General features: G+C 39.6%; 1 protein-coding gene across 2 annotated transcripts in view; it reads left to right on the top strand.

Annotated features, from left to right (window-relative positions):
* Nucleotides 1-20,911, top strand: part of CYP39A1 (cytochrome P450 family 39 subfamily A member 1) — a 94,255-nt gene that overhangs the window by 3,687 nt on the left and 69,657 nt on the right. For both annotated transcript variants that reach the window (XM_040473687.1, XM_040473686.1), the window contains exons 2-5: nt 10,820-10,955; nt 13,399-13,573; nt 14,887-15,036; nt 15,956-16,049. In XM_040473687.1, the coding sequence (XP_040329621.1) occupies nt 10,820-10,955; nt 13,399-13,573; nt 14,887-15,036; nt 15,956-16,049 (555 nt within the window). The remainder of the gene's footprint in view (nt 1-10,819; nt 10,956-13,398; nt 13,574-14,886; nt 15,037-15,955; nt 16,050-20,911) is intronic.

Genomic DNA, 20,911 nt, shown 5'->3' with positions numbered 1-20,911 from the left:
TTAACCATATTTTTATTTTTTTTTTTACCATTCATTTATTTCTGAGAGACAGAGAGAGACAGAACATGAGCAGGGGAGGGGCAGAGAGAGAGAGAGGGAGACAGAATCCGAAGCAGGCTCCAGGCTCCGAGCTATCAGCACAGAGCCCGACGTGGGGCTCGAACCCAAGAACTGTGAGATCATGACCTGAGCCGAAGTCGGATGCCTAAGTTCCTCCATTTAACTGCATTTTAAGGTGTTAAGTTGTCTTGGACCAGCTGTCAGCAGGAGGTTTTGGCTGGGGGCAGTTGCTTTCCAGGTTTCTTGACAGAGCTCTTTTATCCTATCCTCCCTTGCTACAGTGAAAATCTAGTGCCTCTGTGCACCCATGGCTCCTCTGCTTTTTAGGATACAATCTTTCACGCTTGAGCTCTCACTGCCTTTCTTCAATAATGGCTGCTAGGAAAAGAGGTGACCCTTGTCTTCTCAGGTGTACTCTTCGCTTTTACAAGAAAGTGCTTTTGGGAGCCCACTCTCTGTGTTATCTTTTGCTACCTCCCTCAGTATCCGTGGGCTGTTTATCCTAGCCCATCTCATAGTGGTTCCAACTCTGTAGACTTCCTTCTCCTATCTCAGAGTGGGTGTTTCTGGGCTTTTCCATTGTCGAACCCCTTGCACATGCTCCTTGTCTTTCTCACGGTGCTGTGATAGCTTCTAAGAGCAGAGCGAAGAGTTCTACTGGTTTCAAGTGCCGTGGGTCATGCTTCTTGTAGTTAGTAAATTTTCTTCTTGTTGTCTAGCTCAATAATGTTGCTTGTGCACATATGTTTTTCTCCTTGTGGCTCTGTGTGGTTTCCAAGAAAGAGGTAGAACAATTCAGAAACACGTCGCTGTGACATCACCACCAGAATTGAAAGGCTGTGTGCTTCTTTAAAGAAATGTGTGTGTGTTTTTCAAATAGGTCCATACTCTAAAGGCATGAACATATATACAATGAAAGGTCTTCGTCTCATCTCTGTCCTCTAACTGCTTACTTTCTCTTCCAACAAGAATGTTTCCATTCTCTTGTATCACTTTCAGAGATATTCTGTGAGTGAAAAAATAAAACGAAACGAATTAGGGATGTTTGCTTCTGAAAAGATGGGGTAGTTGTACTTTCCCCTATTCCTCCCACTAAGTACAGCTAAATATGAATTAAACATTATATAGAAAACAAACGTGAGATGATTTTGCAAGGTGGAGAGAGGAGGGCTGATAGGCTAGCGACCTATGAACAGGATCTGATGAACAATATGGTAGTGAATTTCCTTGATTTTTTTTCTGCTTCATATATCTGGATTGGGCTCTAGAAACACCAGCAACCTAGAGATGCCAGTGGGCACAGACAAAAAAGTAAGCCCCAAGAAAAGACGACTCTCTCTAGGTAAAGGTCCAAAAAAGGAGCAGCCTAGCAAGACAGAAAAATTTTTAGGCTGTAACTGCTCCAGGCAAACACCACAGGGAAAAAATAAAACATGGTGTCACCACAGTCAGCAAGTGCCAAGTGGAAAGGCTACCCCTGACTCCTAGCCAGGGTGAAATGAAGTAAAACTCGTCCCCTCCTAGCAATGGTAGTGGCAAAAGAGACCTAGAGGAGGATCTTGACTTTCCATACTGCTCAGCAATAATGAGGCCATCCCCACAACAGTGTTAATGGAGACCACACCTAGAGCATGGACTGTACCACCACTGAGGAATAACAAGCAGTCCCTCTCCTACTCACTGAGGTGGTGACCCATGAACCTTAGAGGGTGAGCCAGGACTTTCACCACCATTCAGCACCACCAATAAAGAGGCTGCTCTTCAAACACCTCCAGGCCAGTGGTGTCATGTGAGAGCAGTAATGAAAAACCCCTTCTTCTCCCAGCCAGAGTGATATAAGAAGAACCTAGAAGGGAGACTTAACTTTCACCCCCACTCAGCAGTAATAAGGAGTTCTTCTCTCCCCATGCTGAGTGATGAACCTAAATTTCCATCCCGCTACCTGGCAACAATGAGGTAGCATCCCCTTTCCCATAGCAGAATAATGCCAAAGGAAGCCTGGAAAAATGTAACAGTTAAATAAAATGCAGTGTCATAACATTATATCCAAAATGTTCAGATTTTAGTAGAAAATCACTCCTCATACCAAGAACCAGGAGGATTTCAAGTTGAATAAGAAGAGACAATCAACCGATGACACAGATATTAGAATGATCTGACAAGGATTTTAAGACAGCTATAATAAAAATGCTTCAACAAGCAATTATAAGCATGCTGGAAACAAATGAAAAAAAAAAAACAAAGTCTTAGGAAAAAACAGAGAGTCTCTGCGAAGAAATAGTACATATCAAGAGGAAACATGGAAATTTTAGAACTGAAAAATACAATAACTAAAAAAGAAAAAAATAACTTAGTGGATGAGTGCAATGGCACAATGGAGAAGAGTGAAAAGAATCAGTGAACTTCAACATAGGTCAATAAAAGTTACCCGATATGAAAAACAAAGAGAAGAAAGATTGAAAGCAAATGAGCAGAACTTCAGGGACTGTAAAAGACCTAATATTTATGTCATCAGAGTCCTAGAAAGGAGAAAGAGGGTGGAGCTGAAAAAGTATTTGTAGAAAGTAGAACTGAAAACTTCCCAAGTGTTTTAACAGACATAAACCTACAGATTTGAAAAGCCAAGCTAATCCCAAACAGGATAAACCCAAGGAAATCCATAGCAAAGCAAATGAAAGTCAAACTTCTGAAAACTAAAGACAGAGATAATTTTTAAAAGCAGCAAAAGACAAATGGAACCTTATTATGGTAGGAAAAGAAACTGGAATGATAGATTCTTCATCAGAGACCATGTAGGCCAGGAGGAATAGCATACCATTTTTCAAGGGCTCAAAGAAAAGAACTGTCTGCCTAGAGTCCTATCTCCAGGACAAATATTCTTTAGGAATTAAGGAGGAATCAAGGCATCCTCAGTTAAAGGAAAATTAAGAGAATCTGCTGCTAGAAGACTAGCCTAAACAAATGAGTAGAAGTAGTTCTTTAAACAGAAAAGGACCAATGAAAGAAGGAATCTTGGACATCAAGAAGGAAGAAAGGACACAGTAAACAAAAGATGTGTACGTGCAACAGACTTCTCTTCTTGAGATTTCTAAATCGTTATCGGTGCCTGAAGCAACAATTATAACACTATTTGATATTGTCCTAGTTGTATGTAAGGGAACTACCTAAGAAAATTACATTACAAATGGGAGAGGGTAAAGGGACATAAAGAGAGATTTGCTTGAGTTGATAAAATGGCTACACTATGCAGCCACTGTGGAAGACAGTATGAAGGTTCCTCAAAAAGTTAAAAATAGAGCTACCCTATAATCCAGTAATTGCACTACTGGGTATTTACCCTCCACATACAAAAACACTAATTCAAACGGATACATGCACCCCAGTATTTATTGCGGTATTTATGTACAAGAGCCAAGATATGGGAGCCCAAGTGTCCATTAACAGATGAATGGATAAAGATGATATGATACACACACACACACACACACACACGCACACATATACATACAGTGGAATATTATTCAGCCATAAAAAAGAATGAAGTCTTGTCATTTGCAACAACATGGTTGGAACTAAACAGTAAAATGCTAAGCAAAATAAGTCAGGCAGACAAAGACAAATACCATGTGATTTCACTTAAATGTGGAATTTAAGGAACAACCAAACAAAAGAAAAAGAGCGACAAACCAAGAAATAGACTCTTAACTAGAGAGAACAAACTGATGGTTACCAGAGGGGAGGCGGTGGAGGGATGGGTGAGATTGGCGATGGGGATTAAAGAGTACAGTTATCATGATGAGCATTGGGTAATGTATAGAATTGTTGAATCACTATATTGCACACCTGAAACTAATATAACACTGTATGTTAGCTATACTGAAATTAAAATAAAAAACTTTAAAAATTGGCTATACTAACTGACTATAAGTTATACATATCTAATGTAATACCTAGAGTAATCACTAAAAAACTCTACACAAAAGGTCCACTTAAAAATAGTATAAATAAGTTAAAATGGAATTCTAAACAATGTTAAAATAACACACAGGAAAGGAGATAAAACAGAAAAGCAAAACCCAGGGAGAATAAACAGAAAAATAAAAATAAAATAGCAGAGACTTAAACCGTAATATATCAATAATTTAAGTTATAAATGGTACAAATACAATTATTGAAAGATAGACATTTGCAAAATGGATTTAAAAGTGATCCACCTCTATGATATACACTAGAAACTCACTTCAAGTATAATGAAATAGGCAGGTGAAAAACAAAAAACTATGGAAAAAGATACATTATGTAAGCATCAGTCAAAAGAAAGTAGGAGTGGCTATTTTAATAGCAGAAAAAGTACCTTCAGAGCAAGTAAAATTACCAGAGACAGAGGGAGACATTATGAGATAATTTATGACCATTATAAAATGGTCAGAAGGAATTAGCAATTCTAAATTTGTATGCACCAAACAACAGAGCTGTAAATTATGTGAACCAAAAACCAGACCTGAAAGAAGAAACAGACAAATCCAGTTATAATTAGACATTTCGACAATGCTCTCTTAACAATGGGTAGAACAGCTAGGCAGAAAATCAGCTAGACTATAAAAGACCACCAACCCAACAGATCTAATGAATATGTGTAGAGCATTCTACCTAACAAAGCAGGTTATGTATTCTTTTCAAGTGCCCATGAGACATAGGACAAGATAGACTTTGTGGACAAGGGTCCACAAAACCCCACAAAATTTAAAATGATTCAAATTGTACAATGTATTCTCTGACTACAGTGGAATGAAACTAGAAATCAGTAACAGAAAGATGACAGGAAACTCTGAACACTTGGAAACAAACAGCGTATTTGTAAATAACCTATGAGTTGAAGGGAAATTCTTGAGCGAAATAAAAAATCATGCTGAATCGAAAGAAAATCAAAATGCAACCTGTCAGAAGTTGGGGGCACGGCTAAAGAAGTGCTGAGAGGGAAATTATTATCACTAAATATTTTCATTATAAAAGCACATAAGTGTGAAATGAATAAAGCTTGTCTTTCAACCCCTTCCCCATGAAAGAGCAAAATAAACCCCAAGCAAGCAAAAGGAAGGAAATATTAAAGAACAGAAATCAATGAAATTGAAATCAGGGAAAAAATAGAGAAAATCAGTGAAAGAAAGAGCCAATCCCTGACAAGATCAATTACTTTGAAAGACCTTATGCAAGAAAAAGAAGACACAAATTATTAATGTCAGGAATAGAATGGGGCATATCACTGCAGACATCAAATGGATGATAAGGGAACACCATAAGCAACCCTACACGTAGAAATTTTGCAACTTAGATGAAATGAACCAAGTTCCCCCCCAAAATGCAAACTACCACAACTATTCAGTATAAATTAGATAATTTAAATAGCCCTATATTACTTAGGAAATTGAGTTCATAATTTCAAAACTCCCCAAAAAGGAAATCTTAAGACCCAGATTGTTCTACTGGAAATTATGCCAAATGTTTAAGGAAGAGTTGACATCAATTTTATACAATCTCCTCCAAAAAGTAGAAAAGAAGGGATCATGTCCCAGTGTATTTTATGAAGCTAGGATTACCCTGATACCAAACCAGATAAAGACAGCACAAAAGAAGAAAGCTACAGATCAGTATTCCTTATGAATAAAGATGCAAAATCCTTAAAATACCAGCAAATAAAATCCAGCAATGTATAAGTGAATTATATGACCTATGACCAAGTGAGGTCTATTCCAGGGGTTTAAGACGGGTACAATATTTGAAAATCAGTTAGTCCAAGCTCCCAGATTAATAGGTAAGAGGAGAAAAAAAACCCACATTAACATTAATTTGTACAGAAAAAGCATTTGACAAAATCCCACACCCATTCATGATTTTTAAAAACTCTCAGAAAGGTAGTAATAGGAGGAGCCTTCTTCAACTCGATAAAGAATATCTACAAAAAATTTACAGCTAACAGCAATCTTAATGGTGAAAGAATTTCCATCTCTGATTGGAAAAAAAGCAAGGATGTCTGCTGCCACCACTATTATTCCACATGGTACTGGAAGTTCCATGAGTGCAATAAAGCAAGAAAAATAAATAAGAGTCAGAGGGAAAGGAACAAATAAAACTGTCTCTGTTTGCACATGCTGTGGCTGTTTACTTAAAAAATCTGGAATTAACCGGTAAATCCAGCAAGGTCACAGGATACAAAGTCAACACACAAAAATTAGTTGTATCGCTACATAGTAACAATGAACATGTACACATGGTAGTTAAAAATTCAGTGCAGTTGCTCAAAAAGAGAAATAGGTGTAAAAATTATGAAATGTGTATAAGACTTTATTCTGGAGACTACAAAACATTGATGAGAGAAATCAAAGACGTTAATGAAGAGACATACTGTGTTCACGTATTGCAGAAGTCGACATAGTAAAGATGCCAATTCTTCCTAGATTGATATACAGGTTTAATACAAATCCTACCAAATTTCCTGTAAGGTGTGGATATAGACAAGATCATTTCAGAATTTATATGGAAAAACAAAAGAACTAGAATAGCTAAAATAATCTTAAAAAGAAGAATAGAATGGGAAGAGTCATTCTTCTCGATTTCAAGACTCATTACATAGCTACATTAATCAAGATTATGTGGGTGCAATGATAGATACAGAGATTGATGAAACAAAATAGAGAACTCAGATGCGCTAAATGTCCAATTTAATTGCAAATGCAATTTAATGAAATAAAGATAGCCTTTTCAGCAAATAGCAGTGAAGCAATTAGACACCATTAAGCCAAAAACAAAAACAAAACAAAATGAACCTTGACCTAAGTCTTCCATCTATATAAAAATTAACTCAAACTAGATCGTAGACTTCTATGTGAAACATAACACTATATGACTTTTAGAAAAGAATGAGAATGTCTGGGGCCAAAAAACTAGTTCTTAGACTTGACACCGAGAACACAATGTATAAAAACAAAAACTGATAAATTGGACCTCATCCAAATTAAAAGCTTTTGTTTGTGAAAGACCCTGTTAGGAGACTGAAAAGACAGGCTGTAGACTGAGAGAAAATATTTGTAAGCCACATATCCAACAAGGGACTGCTATCTAGAATATATAAAGAACTCTCGACACTGAGCATTGAAAAAACCCCAACAAGTCAACTAAAGAAATGGCAAATGACATAGGAACAGGTTATTGAAGGGGATATGCAGATGGTAAATAAACACATGAAAAAATGTTCAACATCATTAGACAATAAGGATATGCAAATTAAAACCACAATGAGGACCGCCTGGGTGGCTCAGTTGGTTGAGTGTCTGACTTGGGCTCGGGTCATAATCCCATGGTTCGGGAGTTTGGGCCCGGCATCAGGCTCTACGCTGATAGCTCAGAGCCTGGGGCCTGCTTCAGATTTGTCTTCCTCTCTCTCTCTGCCCCTCCCCCGTTCATGTGTGCAGTATCTCTCTCTCTCAAAAATAAATCAATAAACAAATAAACATTAAAGCCACAATGAGCTATCACTACACACCTATAAGAATGGCTAAATAAAAAATAGTGACCACCTCAGATCCTAGTAAGGATGCAGAGAAACTCGTATATTGAAACTCATACAGATCACTCATATCTTGCTGGTGGAAATGTCAAATGACGCAACTACTCTGGAAAGCACTCTGGCAGTTCTTTCAACAATGAAGCATGCAGCTGCCATATGACCCAGCCATTTCACTTCTGGGCCCTTATCCTAGAGAAATGAAAACTTACCTTCGCACAAAAATCTGTGCGTTAATGTTTATGGCAACTGTAATTGTAGTAGTCCCAACCTGAAAAGAACACAAATGCCCTTCAACATGTTTAAAAAACACTGTAGTACATCCATACCGTGGAGTACTACTCAGAAATGTAAAGGAATGAATTATTTTATTTAAATATTTATGTTTATTTTTGAGAGAGGGAGAGAGAGAGTGAGGGAGGGGTGGAGAAGGTGGAGGACAGAGGTTGGTTCCAAAGTGGGCTCTGTGCTGACAGCAGAGAGCCTGATGCAGAGCTCAAACTCAGGAACCGTGAGATCATGACCTGAGTGGAAGTTGGACACTTAACTCACTGAGCCACCCAGGTGCCCCAAGGAAGGAAAGAATTATTGGTACCCACTGCAACCTGGGTGGATCTCAAATGAATTCTGCCAAGTAAAAAAAAAAAGCCAGTCTGAGAAATTTCTATACTATGTGATTCTCTTTGTATAACATTCTGGAAATTCAGTATTATGGAAATGAAGACCAGGTTAGCAATTGCCAAGGGTTAAGGAAGAGGTGGGGGTGAGAGGGAAATGGAAGCGACTATAAAAGGGCAGCATGAGGCATCTTTGTGATGATGGAAACGCTCTGTACCTTGACTTCATCAATACGAGCGGCCACAATACCAATGTACTACCATACTGTAGTTTTGCAAGATGTTAACACTAGGCACAACAGAGTAATGGCTACGTGGGGTTGCTCTGTATTATTTCTTACAACTGTGCACTAGTCCGTAATTATCTCAAAATAAAAATTTTAATGACACACCACACAAGGGCCATGTCTATGACATACTGTATGTGCTTGCCTTTGCTTCATAACACTCAGACGTCATGCACAGAAGAACAAAAGCAAATCAAATAAGACCCAAAAAACCCTGTTAGCGAATTTATAACATCGCACGTGATCGTTTGCACGACACAGTTTTGCGATCAGTTACCTTAAATACCATGCATCAGCAGTTACCTCAGTTATTCAATGTGTTTGAACTCATCTGCTCTGCACTGTGGCCTGGGTACCTATTATGTGTTACAGAGGCCACTTTCCTAATTGGAATTCTCATTTGAACAAAACTTTAACCAACAATGGAAATCCTTCATCTGCTTCTAAATATTGACTAACAAATAACTATAGATAAGGAATACTGGAAAGTAATGCAGATGTCCAGATCACCAGTGTAAGAAAATGAGACTTCACTGTTAGGCGGCTTAACGGTTACAAGCCCACAGTTGCCTGATCGGGCCCAACAGTGTGTCAGAGGAATGATCTCGTGCCATTTCAGGGTGGTCCTAGAAATGGTTGTAATATCGAAGTAGTGACAAGCATAATATTTCGAAATACTTACAGTAACAATGATGGGATATGAAAGTATGGGTAATTGTTCTAAGAATGTATATGTTGCATGTGGTATTGTAAAGTCAGAGCCGCCATAGGAGGAAATGAGAAGGAGGGATTGGAAGGAAGAAGTGTATTATGCTCACAGGTCTGAGAGCGTGGCCACTGGGTACCATGCAGGGCCACAGGGAAGAAAGAGTCAGGAGGCAGACATTAACAGCAAGAGAAAAGCCTGTGCCTGAGCCTTTGTTGGGGCTTCCTCAAGAAAGGCAAGCAGGGCAGGGAAAACAATTGAGGACTGGCTAGTTTGAATAATTCTTGCGGGCGTTGGGCCATACTGGTGGGGTCTACTTGCCTGGTACCTGGCCTTTGGATGATTTCGGGCAGGGGAAATCCTGACTTGGTGTGTGAGGGTTAGATAAGGAAGTAGATGGTGATATAAACGCAAGGTTGGTTATTTTGCATGTGAAAGGTATGCTCCCGGAGGGCTGAGCCCTTTGCTCCCTGGAAGAATTGGCTAGCCCCAGGAGGACAATCTCTACCCAGTAGTGACACTCCAATGCCAGAGCCTCAAGAATAAGAAATATAGTTAATATAATTGGCCCTGTGATGAATGGATGCCAAAGAGACACAGAGTATAAGAGAATATAGTTGGAACAACGGTTTCTTTCGATGATAGAGTCACAGATAAGATTGGGGTTTTTTTTTGCCTGCATTCATCATCGAAAAAAATACTAAATTACAATTTGAAGTCAATGAAAATAATGATATATTTTTCTCCCAATAAAGTCACGGACTTCCCGAAATCAAACTCTGGGCTAGTGTTTGTAGGCTGCTGGTGATCTGATGGAGGGCAGGAGTGATGATGTGGGATGACAGGGTGCATAAACATGGAGTTAAGAGAAGGTAAGAGTGTGGAATCCATGGTGCAAGTGAGCAAGTGCAGACATTCCACAGGAGCAGGACGTCCCCTCTGTCCTAACCCAAAGGGAAGCATGGAGAATGGATACAAACGTGTATCTTTGCAAGATCTGGTGGTGACAATTTGAGAGTGCCCTTCCTTGATTGCCCCCGTTTTCCTCGTGAGCTACGAAGCCAGAACTATCTCTGTGTGGCATGGGTAGGGCAGGTATCCAAGGGAAATAGTAATTTTGGAAGGTGAGACAGTGAACACATTAGAGGACTTTTCAGGATCGCAGGACATTGTTGCATTGACCACAGATTTAAGGTAAAATCAGTCAGCTGTTTTGTATGTTTTTCTTGAACAAAATTGAGCAGTAGATTGCTCGTGAGCCTACTGCTATCTGGAAAACAAGGTTCAAACATCACTGTTGACATAATTTCTAATAATTATTTCTAGTTATTATTTCTTACTACAAGAAAGGAAGCTTCAAACAAATAACATGATCAAAAGGAAGGTTAAGTATCAGGACAGAATAAATCATGATTTATATAATTTATATTTGGCTGAATTTGCCAAAATGTATAATGTTACTATATATAAGCATAATAATTTGCGTCTTGTCTATAACTTCAGCACTGGGGTTCTTGTGTAACCCATGGCCCATAACTTATTTATTAGAAATGCTTCCTAATATCTGTATTTATGTGTTTTCTTCCAGTATGGACCAGTATTTACAGTCTTTGTTATGGGCACCCGAATGACCTTTGTTACTGAAGAAGAGGGAATTAATGTGTTTCTAAAATCCAAAGAAATAAATTTTGAACTAGCAGTGCAAAAGCCCGTCTACCGTACAGGTAAAGAATATTTTCAGATAGTTTGTTTGAATACAGCATTGGTCCAAGAGCAGCTTTGGGTAACAACCCCTCACTCTTCTACCGAGAATGATGACAACCCTTATTTTATGCTCTAAAGTGGGAACATAAGATAGAAAGAACATCTGATGATTTTGGTAGTTGACAAACGAATTCTTGGCAGCCTCATTTCAGTCTTAACTAGACGTGTGTAAGAGACGAGGTTACCTCGCTGCTGTTTATTTGGAAAATATTCGGAATCTGTATCCTGTTACAGCTCCCACGATGTTCACTGGGACATGAACATCTGCTGCCGTGTATACAGTGTTCTTCAGGCTATAGCTCTTGGCTTGATCACATGTTGCTACTCTGCTCACTGAAAGTAGAATTCCACTGCTTAGTAAGCCCTTTACTATGGCATTTCCTGACACATTCCATAGGGCTATTAAGGTAAGTGGGGCTTGGCGTCATGTAATCGGCGGCCTTTTGTTCTCCATCCTCAGACACTGCTGGATTGTACTTGTCAGCATGCTTCTGGTGTGACCGTCCACTTTATTTCTTCCCAGGCTGCAAATGTGTGGTGCTGAAGCCATTTGTCCTCCCAAGAATGCAGAGCGATTGCATTTTTGTGCCTGATTCTTCTTTTCCTTGGTTTCTTTTTCTTTTCTTTTCTGTTTTTTTTTTTTTTGCTTCTTTCTTAGTTTTTCTCTTCATGTAGCCTCTCATGCATTTCTTACCATTAAAACAGAACGGTTTTAAAAGCTGTGAGTGACCTATAGCATGATGATCATTTATTTTTGCTTGCATGAAAATCACAACATGTTGGCCAAATTCCTTGACGATTTAGTGCTTCTTAATATTTAAACTGTGGAAGTCCAGAGGCACCTGGGTGGCTCATTTGGTTAAGCGTCCGACTTCGGCTCAGGTCATGATCTTATGGTTCACAGTTCAGGCCCCACGTAGAGCTCCACACGGTGCAGATCCTGCTTGGGATTCTCTCTCTCTCCCTCTCCCTCCGAGCCCCTCCCCCACTCATGCTGTCTCATCTCTCTCTCTCTCTCTCTCTCTCAGAATAAATAAACTTAAAAAAGTTAAATAAATAAACTATGGAATTCCAGATCAAAGAATAGAAATATTCTGAAGGCTCTTGATCTGTATCTTCATATATCCCTCCAGAAAAATATGCCAACCTCTCAATGTGTTAGGGCTGCATAGAAGTGGCCAAGTTTTTTCACCTCTGCCTCCACTGGGGACTTTCATGTTTAAATAGTTCTATTTAATAGACAAAATACGTTAATATAAGTACTCTTGAGCCAGCTTCCTTTGCCTCTCGTACATTCCCCTGCTACAGAGATGTATGCTCAGGAGATCTAAACATTATTTTTAATGAACTTGTATAAAATGTAACCTACCCATAATAGGCTGATGAAATATAAAACCAAACATTATTTTTTTGCAAAAGTTACTTTGCCGACAATAAAAGAGGATTAAAGAAAAATATGTAAGACTAGTGAGTTTAAAAATTCATACTCTTACTGGCCAAACTCAAGCAGGAGTGTGTGTGTATCATGGAAGGATCATGAACAAACGCTAATAATGCAAAGGAACAAGAGCTACTCATGGGATTAGGAAAGGCCTCCTGGCGGAAGTGATATTCAGTAAAACACTTGAAGGAGAAAAAGAAGTTGGCAGGATAAATGTGTGGCTTATAGTTGTGGGTGTGTGGGAATGGGGTGAGGCTGGTCAAGTAAAGAGTTTTGAGCAGATAGTACATCTCATAAAAATGATGGGAAATATAAATATTAGAATACACTGTACCTGGAATACAAATCTCAGGAGGGGGGGCAGGAAGGGGCTGGAAATGTCATGGGAAAACTAGAAAGGTAGTAGAATGCCTTGTAAACTTTGTTAAGGATAGGAAGCCAACGAAAGCCTAACATGGAAATAAGTGGTGCCTGGGTGGCTCAGTCGGTTAAGGGTCCGACTTTGGCTCAGGTCGTGATCTCACCTCAGTTTCTGAGTTGGAGCCCTGCGTTGGCCTCTGTGCTGACAGCTTGGAACCTAGAGCCTCCTTCAGATTCTGTGTCTCCCTCTCTCTCTGCCCCTCCCCCACTCATGCTCTGTCTTTCTCTCTCTCTCAAAAATAAACATCAAAACTTTTTTTTTAAATAAATAAAGATAAAAATAAAACCACTACATTTATGTTTCCCAGAGGTCCTCTGAATCACCCACTTGTAGATCACCCCTTAGAGTGAATCTCCCTACAGACTTTTACTGACTCACAGGATAGGTCGAATCTTCACCTGCTCTTATTTGTGGGAGGCGATTTTATGTAAGGGGAGGACTTTGGATCTAGTCCCTCCTGACCAAGCAATAGTAGATGTAGGTTGACTATTTGCTTCAAGGAGTCATTGCTTCTTTTGAAAATAGTTTTCTCTGTTTATAGCATCGATTCCAAAAAATACTTTTTTAACACTGCATGAAAAACTTTATGTCACGATCAAAGGGAAAATAGGGACTGTGAACCTATATCAATTCACTGGACAACTGACTGAGGAACTACATGAGCAACTGGAGAAATTAGGCACTCATGGGACAATGGAGCTGAGCAACTTCGTAAGGTAAATAGTTGCATTAGTAGGGGTTAATCTTGTAGGGTTTTTGCATGTGGGTCTTTTTTTGGGGGGGGGAGGATAAAAAAATCTGCAGCCAGTGCATTGAACGTAAAAAATTATCTGGTGGATTAATGAAGTCTAAGTAGGTAATTATGAGATTATATTAATCTTTTCAATTCTAATTAACAGGTAGTTTTTAGTTAGCACACCAATTTTAAGGTGAGCAAATAAGCCCATACAATCATTTAAAAACATTTATAGTAATTTCTCTTTAGTGATGCCATGCCACATAGAACATATCTACCTACAGGGGATGCTGATAGGTGAGACAGGGAAGGGCAGTGGAGGAAGCCAAATGGCCTCAGCTGTGTTCTGAAGCTTTCTGGCAAAGGTCAGGGCTGGGCAGAGGGAGCCATGAGAAAAATTCCCAGCATGCATAAGGAGATTTGGTAAATTGAAGTTACCGCGTCGGCCATTTTTCCATCTCATTAGGATGCCGAGGGCAGGATTCAATAGTTCAGATTCATAATAAAAGAGCAGCGTTTACTATTTTGTTAGAGGTCCAACAAGAGAGAGAGAGGAAAACAAACCAAAAAACAAAATAAGCAGCCATCCAAACTTGTAGCATGTCCAGTACCTACAACAAAACAAAGCAAATTCTTGGATGTCTTTGAAACTTTGGGGGAAGCAGATCCTGAAAAACTAGTGAAGAAGGGATGGTGAATAAAAATGAAACAGTACTTGGTGTCACTAGTCTAAGTCGTATTAATGATCTTTGATTTTTTTTCACTTAAGTATGCCACAGTAATCATTTTATTTACTTATGGCAAAACTTAATGACGATAGGTACTATATTTCAGTACGCAGTGGTTCAGATCTGTGGGATCCTGTGAGAGCTTAGAAAATTTGGTAACTAGTGTTGCCCTGAGGCTTTGGTTATTTTTTGCTGCTCTCTACAATCATGGGCTGTATCTTAGTTATTGGTATTACTTGCTAAGTAAGCGCTTGTTGAAATTACATTGAGTCAATTTATTTCTGGCGTATCATCTCACGTTTGTCAAGATCTAACAATGCTTGCTTAGAAAGCATTTTAAAATCTTCAGAGAAATAAACCAAAATTTCAGTTACCCCTAAGTTATCTTGACCACAGTGAGCAAATAGTAAAACCTTTGAAGAGTAACGCTTTCCCAAAAGAATCTGTGGCACGTTATTATCTACCCCTAATATATATCTATTAAAGTAACGCCCTTTTTTTTGTATCCTGTACCTTTCTTCTTTGGTCATTGGGTCTGACTTTTTATGTGTTTTTATCTTTGTAGGCATCTGCTTTATCCGGTTTCAGTGAATATACTCTTCCAAAAAGGCTTGTTCCCCACAAATGAGAGAAAAATCAGGGAGTTCCATCAGCATTTTCAAGCTTACGACGAAGGTTTCGAGTACGGGTCCCAGATGCCGGAGTGTCTCCTAAGGTAGAGAGATTTTCCCTATAATTAATTAACCAACCAAGCTCCTCCCAGAAGTACATACCTGTCTCATTTTCCTCTTCTGAGTAGGGAGAGCAGCATCCAAGTGGAAGACACAAAAGCTACTTCTCATGATCAGATTTTGTTTGTGGTTTGTGTTTAAATTATTGGAGGAACTGAAGAAGAGAGAGATGCATTCTTTCCTTTTTTTTTTTTTTTTTAATTTTGAGGAGCAAAAATGAGACGGGAGAGAGGGAAAGCGAGAGAGAGAGTGTCAACATGAAACGAAGAATTTCTCTCATTTACTGCTTCTTATTATCACAGTCGTGGCTGTAGCTTGGAACCATGCTAAATCACCAAGTATCATCGATCATAGATGTTGTTGTTTTTAGTCTCTCTGAGGCAAAAGGAGACATGGTCAAATATATTTCTCACGGTTGGCTCCCATGGTTTGAATGCAAAATAACACATGAATTCTTAAATGCCTTAGCAGCTGGTCTGCAGTAGTGGCTGGTCAGATAATATTAAAAAGATCATAGCCGGTTTGTTTCACCCGGCTTAAGCCAGTCCTCGGTCCCTGTGCAAGTTTTTCATCCTTCAGCAACTGACAACAGCCCGAGTAAAAGTAGGGCAAGCAGGTCATTCTCTTTTTTTTTTTTTTTTTTTTTTTGTATTCAATGCCAATCCTGTAAGAATGCAAACATTTATTCGCAAAAAAAAAAATCACTAAAAATGTGGCTGCCTTGCCTCCTCGATTTTTCTTGTGGACTAGTAAGTCTGAAGGAAGACCTCGCATGAAATTCTGGCAAAACTGAAGACGAAGCTTGGAGAAATAATTCCATAGATATTCCCCCTTTCGCGCCGTGACCGGTTATTCCTGAAGTGCTTTCCCGTTAACTTATGCACCTACTTTTTCCTCACCCAGTCACTGGTCGAAATCCAAAAAGTGGCTTTTAGCACTCTTTGAGAAAAACATTCCCGATATAAAAACATACAGATCTGCGAAAGATAATTCCGTGGTAAGTATCCCTTAGTTGTTTTTTTTTCTAAAATATGTGGGATGAAAGCAGTCATAAGCTATGGTTTTTAAAAGATGTTTTGCTAAAAACTCATGAGATTGTTCAGGTGACATGTTTGTGTCAAGTACCGTGTTGGATGTTTACGTACATTAATCTGTGGCTACATCCTCACAACAATGAGGTAGGTATTATTGGTCTTCTACATAAAGAAAAAAACTGAGGCTATGGCAACAACATATAACAAGATGCTCAAGGTTTTACTGATTTATGTATCCTACAGTTGTGTCAGCAATGGTAGGTAGGAATTACGGTGTGTCAGGCAAGGAGAACAAAGCTCCATAGACTTTGTTCTTCATGCCACTACCACTGTTTCTCTCTTCAAACGCAAGGATGTGGTAAGATATAATTTGAAAAGCAATGCCCTGGGAGCCACTGTCCTAAGGGTCCTAGATCTGTGGTTCTTCAGGTGTGGTCCCTTGACCAATGGTACCAACATCGCCTTGGGACTACTCAATCGGAAACTCTGGGGTGGAGCCCACCAGTCTGTGCTTTGATGGGCCTTCCAGGTGGTTCTTACACTTGCGTAAAGAAAGGAAGAAAGGTTCTCAGCCCTGTCTGCTCATCAGAATCTCTGGGAAGCTTTGAAAACTATCTGATTCTCCAGACTTCCCCTACCCTCCACTGATCAGAGACTGGGATTCACTGAGTCTGAGCGCGGGCTCAACTTCGGTCTCCAGTCACATGACCTTGGGCGTGGCACCTCGCCTCTTGGCCTCAGTTTCTTCACCTGCCTCATAGAATGTGGGGCTTAAATGAGTTAATATTTGTGAAGCAATTAGTAGTGAGGACCACATCAGAGCTTACACCATGTGATTATCATTAAAAATCAGATCTTTTTTTTTAAATATGAAATTTATTGTCAAATTGGTTTCCATACAACACCCAGTGCTCATCCCAAAATGTGCCCTCCTCAATACCTATCACCCACCCACCCCTCCCTTCCACCCCCCATCAACCCTCAGTTTGTTCTCAGTTTTTATGATTCTCTTATGCTTTGGCTCTCTCCCTCTCTAACCTCTTAAAAATCAGATCTTTTAGGGGCGCCTGGGTGGCGCAGTCGGTTCAGCGTCCGACTTCAGCCAGGTCACGATCTCGCGGTCCGGGAGTTCGAGCCCCGCGTCAGGCTCTGGGCTGATGGCTCAGAGCCTGGAGCCTGTTTCTGATTCTGTGTCTCCCTCTCTCTCTGCCCCTCCCCCGTTCATGCTCTGTCTCTCTCTGTCCCAAAAAAATAAATAAACGTTGAAAAAAAAATCAGATCTTTTAGTATTTACAGATGATACCAAACATCTCTGTTTGCTTGCTTTTATGTTATGATAGCAAGTGTTATCACAAGCAACTCTGCTTAACACTGGAGAGGAAGGTCGCTTTAGAAAAATAGGGATGTGTAAATGCTTAGGTATCTCCCTCCTTAATAAGGAGAACAGAAAGCTACTCTGGAATGCCCTTTATTGGTAAATGATGTTGCAGCTAAGGATTCTATTTTATAAACAGACCCAGACAAATACATTTTTGTTTGCATAATTTTCCAGGATTGAGGGGAAAAGCCCCATGTGTGTAAAAGATTCATCCAGATAGATCTGCAATTTGAGGTCTGGAAACAGGGTTTTTAATGCCACAGCTAAACTCTCCACTGACAATACTTCTAGAGTAACATTTCTCATTCCTATTCTGAAGAAAGGAGGCATTTTTTTTTTAACATTTATTCATTTTTGGGACAGAGAGAGACAGAGCATGAATGGGGGAAGGTCAGAGAGAGAGGGAGACACAGAATCGGAAGCAGGCTCCAGGCTCTGAGCCATCAGCCCAGAGCCCGACGCGGGGCTTGAACTCACGGATCGCGAGATCATGACCTGAGCTGAAGTCGGACGCCCAACGGACTGAGCCACCCAGGCGCCCCGAAAGGAGGCATTTTTAATCATAGGTACTCCAACTTGCTATTTGAATAGAGACACATTTTGAACTTTGCTGAAGATAGTCCAACATTTAAGACTTTAGGACAGAGGCACCTGGGTGGCGCAGTTGGTTAAGTGTCTGACTTCGGCTCAGGTCATGATCCCATGGTTCTGGGGTTCAAGCCCCACATCAGTCTCTGTGCTGACAGATCAGAGCCTGGAGCCTGCTTCAGATTCTGTGTCTCCCTCTCTCTCTGCCCCTTCCCTGCTCGTGCTTTCTCTCTTTCTCTAAAAAAAAATTAATAAACACTTAAAAAGTTTTTTAAAAGACTGGGAGAGAACTCAGTTTGAACATTCATGAGAAGTTTTCATTTTTTTGTGTATCATTTCTGTTTCTTCCAACAGTGTTCACACTGAGCTTGTGTTTTGTACCCAGTTTTTTTTTTAATGTGGGCTAAGAAGAAAATAAAAGATTCTGTTGTCTTCTACTGTATAAGTAGATTTCAGTGGCCTAGTTAAGCAGAAGACTGGAAGAAGTTTTTGTTTTTTTAAAATATTACACACACATTTCATCACATTATAAACATCAAACATGGTGATTTCTCTCTTGTTATTCTAGATGTATATTAAACTAGTATTTTCATTTAAAATTAAGACTGCACCTACAGAATAGCATATCCAGAGAATGAAATCCATCTATAGGATTTTTCATGAGGTACAAACTTTGTGTTGCAACAATTTACGTTGTATGATAAAACCTAGGATTTTCAATTTTGCTAATCCATTGTCACAAAAACAGTAACAATGAGACATCGGTAGCATTTCTGTGGTGCTTACTCAGTGCTAGGTGTAGTGTTACACATTCCACAAGTTCATGACTCATTTTTCACAACCGCTATAATACCTAGAAAACTGGGGATTATTAAAACCAGGAAGCTGAGGATTAGGGTGGTTAATCACTTTTGAAACATCACATGCCTTTGTAAGTAACAGCAATAGTCTCCCATCATGTATTTTCTTTGATAGTGATTTAACAGTTATTTCTCATATCATAAGACCCGAAGCAAAACTACTAACGGTAAAATGCAGTTCTCTTAATCCCTAATCCGTGAGAGTTGTGGGTTGTATCTCTCATGGGGCAGTATAGCGTAGTAGCTAAGAGTGTGGGCTCCAGAGCCAGGACCTGGCTCAAAGGGTATGAATCCCAGCTCAATCATCGACACGCTGCCTGTCCCTGGCGAAGTTCCCTAACTTAATTGTGCTTCAGTTTCCTCAAATGTAAAACGGTGAAGATAATGGTATCTACTTCTTGGAATCGTGGTGGGGATTGGATGGTTAAATACTTGTAAAGCCCATAAAACAGAACTCTCCTTAGCAGGCAATGACTAGGCATTAGCTACCATCATTTCTGTAACCTAAACCTGAGTTATTGAAGGCTCCAAGTGCATGAGCAGCTCAATGAAAATGGTACAGTGTCTGAATTTCTTCCCCCTGATGGGAAATGGCCACTGATAAAGGGGTGTTCAGGAAACCTCCCAGTGAAGAAAACATGCTCAGGGAATTTAATTTGTGTGGTGACCCGAGAGCAACTGTAGGTGGTCTTGGATGGGGCTCTGAGCTTAGTTGGCACCATTCCAGTCAAATATCAGTTCTCTTCATGTTGCGGTATTTATAATATATACTGGCTTGACGATACTTTCTTCATGGTGTATAGGCTGAGAATCTTCGTGGAAAATGGGGAAAGGATTTTTTCTTGAATTCTTCAGAGATCTGTGTTTCTGTGTTGCTGGCATTTCCCTAAAAGCAGAGGTTTATTATTTTTTTATTTTATTTTTCACTTTTAAAATTTATACCCAAATTAGTTAGCATCTAGTGCAACAGTGATTTCAGGAGTAGATTCCTTAGTGCCCCTGACCCATTTAGCCCATCCCCCCTCCCACAGCCCCTCCCGTAATCCTCCGTTTGTTCTCCCTATTTATGAGTCTCTTCTGTTTTGTCCCCCTCCCTGTTTTTACATTATTTTTGTCTCCCTTCCCTTATGTTCCTCTGTTTTGTCTCTTAAAGTCCTCATATGAGTGAAGTCGTATGATTTTTGTCTTTCTCTGACTAATTTCACTTAGCATCATACCCTCCAGTTCCACCCATGTAGTTGCAAATGGCAAGATTTCATTCTTTTTGATTGCCGAGTAATACTCCGTTTTATATATATATACCATATCTTTATCCATTCATCCACCGATGGACATTTGGTATTTTGCCATTCTTTGGCTATTGTTCATAGTGCTGCTATAAACATGGGGGTGCATGTGTCCCTTCAAAACAGCACACCTGTATCCCATGGTTAACTGCCTAGTAGTGTGATTGCTGGGTCATAGGGTAGTTCTATTTTTAGTTTTTTAAGGAACCTCTGTACTGTTTTCCAGAGTGGCTGCACCAGCTTGCATTCCCACCAACAAAAAGCAGAGGTTTATTTTTTAAAAATTGTCAAAATGCTATTATGTACTAAGTTTTGTTTTAGGCACTTTATAGGTAGTAACTGATTTAATTCTCACAACAATCCTATGAGGTAGATACCGTGTTATGGCCATTTTATTGATGAGCTTAAAGCAACTTGTCCAAGGTTACCTAGGTCTTGAGTAACTAAACCAGGTTCTGGTTACACATAAGGATCTTGGAAGTTGCAACTCCATCCTAACAACAAGTAGCAGGTGGAATGGACCAATGTTGGAATTATCAGATTGAGACTTTGAAACAACTGGGGTCCATGCAGAAAATAGACTGAATGCTAGAACAGATGGACAATGTAGGCAGAGAGATGGCAATCCTTAGAATGAACCAAAATTAAATGCTAGGTATAATAAACACTATAGCAGAAATGAAGGATGCCTTTGATGGACTTATTTGTAGGCT

This window comes from Herpailurus yagouaroundi, unplaced genomic scaffold, assembly GCF_014898765.1.
Source record: "Herpailurus yagouaroundi ecotype Mexico unplaced genomic scaffold, PumYag 139, whole genome shotgun sequence".
Classification (NCBI taxonomy): domain Eukaryota; kingdom Metazoa; phylum Chordata; class Mammalia; order Carnivora; family Felidae; genus Herpailurus; species Herpailurus yagouaroundi.
Note: the sequence above shows the minus strand (reverse complement) of the source record. Positions and strands in the feature narration are given on the sequence as shown.